General features: G+C 38.8%; 1 protein-coding gene across 1 annotated transcript in view; it reads right to left on the minus strand.

Moving 5' to 3' along the window:
* Window positions 1-1,851, minus strand: part of ECD (ecdysoneless homolog (Drosophila)) — a 37,519-nt gene that overhangs the window by 24,919 nt on the left and 10,749 nt on the right. The window contains exons 4-5 of the mRNA XM_011929579.1: window positions 802-889; window positions 509-687 (exon numbers count right to left, since the gene is read on the minus strand). Of these exons, the coding sequence (XP_011784969.1) occupies window positions 509-687; window positions 802-889 (267 nt within the window). The remainder of the gene's footprint in view (window positions 1-508; window positions 688-801; window positions 890-1,851) is intronic.

The following is a 1,851-nucleotide window of genomic DNA, read 5'->3' on the forward strand; positions in this document are numbered from 1 at the left end:
TTTTTTTTTTTTTTTTAGTAGAGACAGGATTTCATTATGTTGGCCAGGCTGGTCTTGAACTCCTGACCTCATGATCTGCCCTCCACTCAGCCTCCCAAAGTGCTGGGATTACAGGCGTGAGCCACCGCTCCAGGTCCAGGAAGTTTCTATTTTTAAAGGTCTCAAATTTTTTACCCATGGATATAGCTAATACTTAGCCACAATATCTAAGGTGTATAAATGCAAAAATATTGGGACAAGATTGTAACACTTCTGAATGGGAATTTAAAGATGTATCTGTTTCCTGATTTTAAAATCTCCAAGTTTAATTTATTAGTCTATTCCATAAAGAGGAATGAAGACACAATGAAAATTAGCATTAATCTAGGTGAAAGATATTTTACAGTCAAAGAAAGACTGATCAGCTCCAACAGAGCTTTAAGGAAAACAAACAAAAATCAAAGAAAGACTGAACTACACGAAACCAAAAGGTTCCTTTAATTAGCAATGTAAGTGATATTTTTCTTACCCTCTGATGCGCCTACTCACAGCAGCTCGTATAGATTCTGAAGCAAGTATTTTTTCTGGATGTGCTGCGATTATATTCAATGCTTGTGGAATTGTTGGGGGTGTGGTGGGTAACCAAGATTCTGCTCCAGGTGTTCTTGGTGCAGGAATAATACACAATTCTCCATGGTGGAAAAATACCTGCAAATGGTACATTTTAATTTTCATAGCGGGCACTGGCAAACTGTAGGTACATATGAATGTAATGCAGCACGATTTCATCTCTACAAATTTTCTAAACTTGGGTATACTTACCCTATTGGTGCTATTATCAGGATCCAACCATTTAGGGAGAAAGTCAGCAGCTTCTATTAACAAGAATTCACCATCATTGTCTTCAATCCTAATGCAAGAAAATTTCCAATTTTGCATTCAAAAAGCACATATCTGCTAGTAACCAGAACAGTTTTATTCTAATACATTTTCCTTTTCATCTTAGTAAATATTTGAATAGGTACTATGTGCAGATGGCTATAAGAAAGCAAAATGTTTAAGATAACATTAAGCACTAAAGGAGACAAAAGATTGTAAGGAGCAGTTGAAAGTAGAGATAAGGAGAGAAGATAAGCAATTTACATAAAGAAATATTAGACAAAAATATGAAAATATAGAAAGTACTATAGGGTTCCAAAAGAAAAAAAAACATATAGCTGAGATTAGAAAAGCCTTCATGTCGGAGGTGTTATTTGGGCCTGAAAAGATAATTATTTCTGCCTCATTTGCATCACTTTTTTTTTTATTTTTGAGACAGAGTCTGGCTCTGTCACCCAGGCTAGAGTGCAGTGGTATGACCTCGGCTCACTTCAACCTCCACCTCCTGTCTTCAGGTGATTCTCCTGCTTCAGCCTCCCGAATAGCTGGGATTACAAGTGCCTACCACCATGCCCGGCTAATTTTTGTAATTTTAGTAGAGACAGGGTTTTGCCATGTTGCCCAGGCTGGTCTCAAACTCCCGACCTCAAGTGATCCGCTTGCCTCAGCCTCCCAAAGTGCTGGGGTTACAGGTGTGAGCCACCATGCCCGGCCTGCAACACTTTTTTAAATTTTATTTTTAAAAATAGGTTATACATTCACATGGTTAAATTTTTTAAAAAATATATTAAAATTTACATGGCCAGGCATTGTGGCTCACGCCTGTAATCCCAGCACTTTGGGAGGCCAAGGTGGGCAGATCACCTGAGGTCAGGAGTTCAAGACCAGCCTGACTAACATGAAGAAACCCCGTCTCTACTAAAAATACGAAAAAAAAATTAGCCAGGCATGGTGGCGCACGCCTGTAATCTCAGCTACTCGGGAGGCTGAGGC

The sequence above is a fragment of the Colobus angolensis genome, unplaced genomic scaffold (assembly GCF_000951035.1).
Source record: "Colobus angolensis palliatus isolate OR3802 unplaced genomic scaffold, Cang.pa_1.0 Scaffold12, whole genome shotgun sequence".
In the NCBI taxonomy this organism is placed as follows: Eukaryota; Metazoa; Chordata; class Mammalia; order Primates; family Cercopithecidae; genus Colobus; species Colobus angolensis.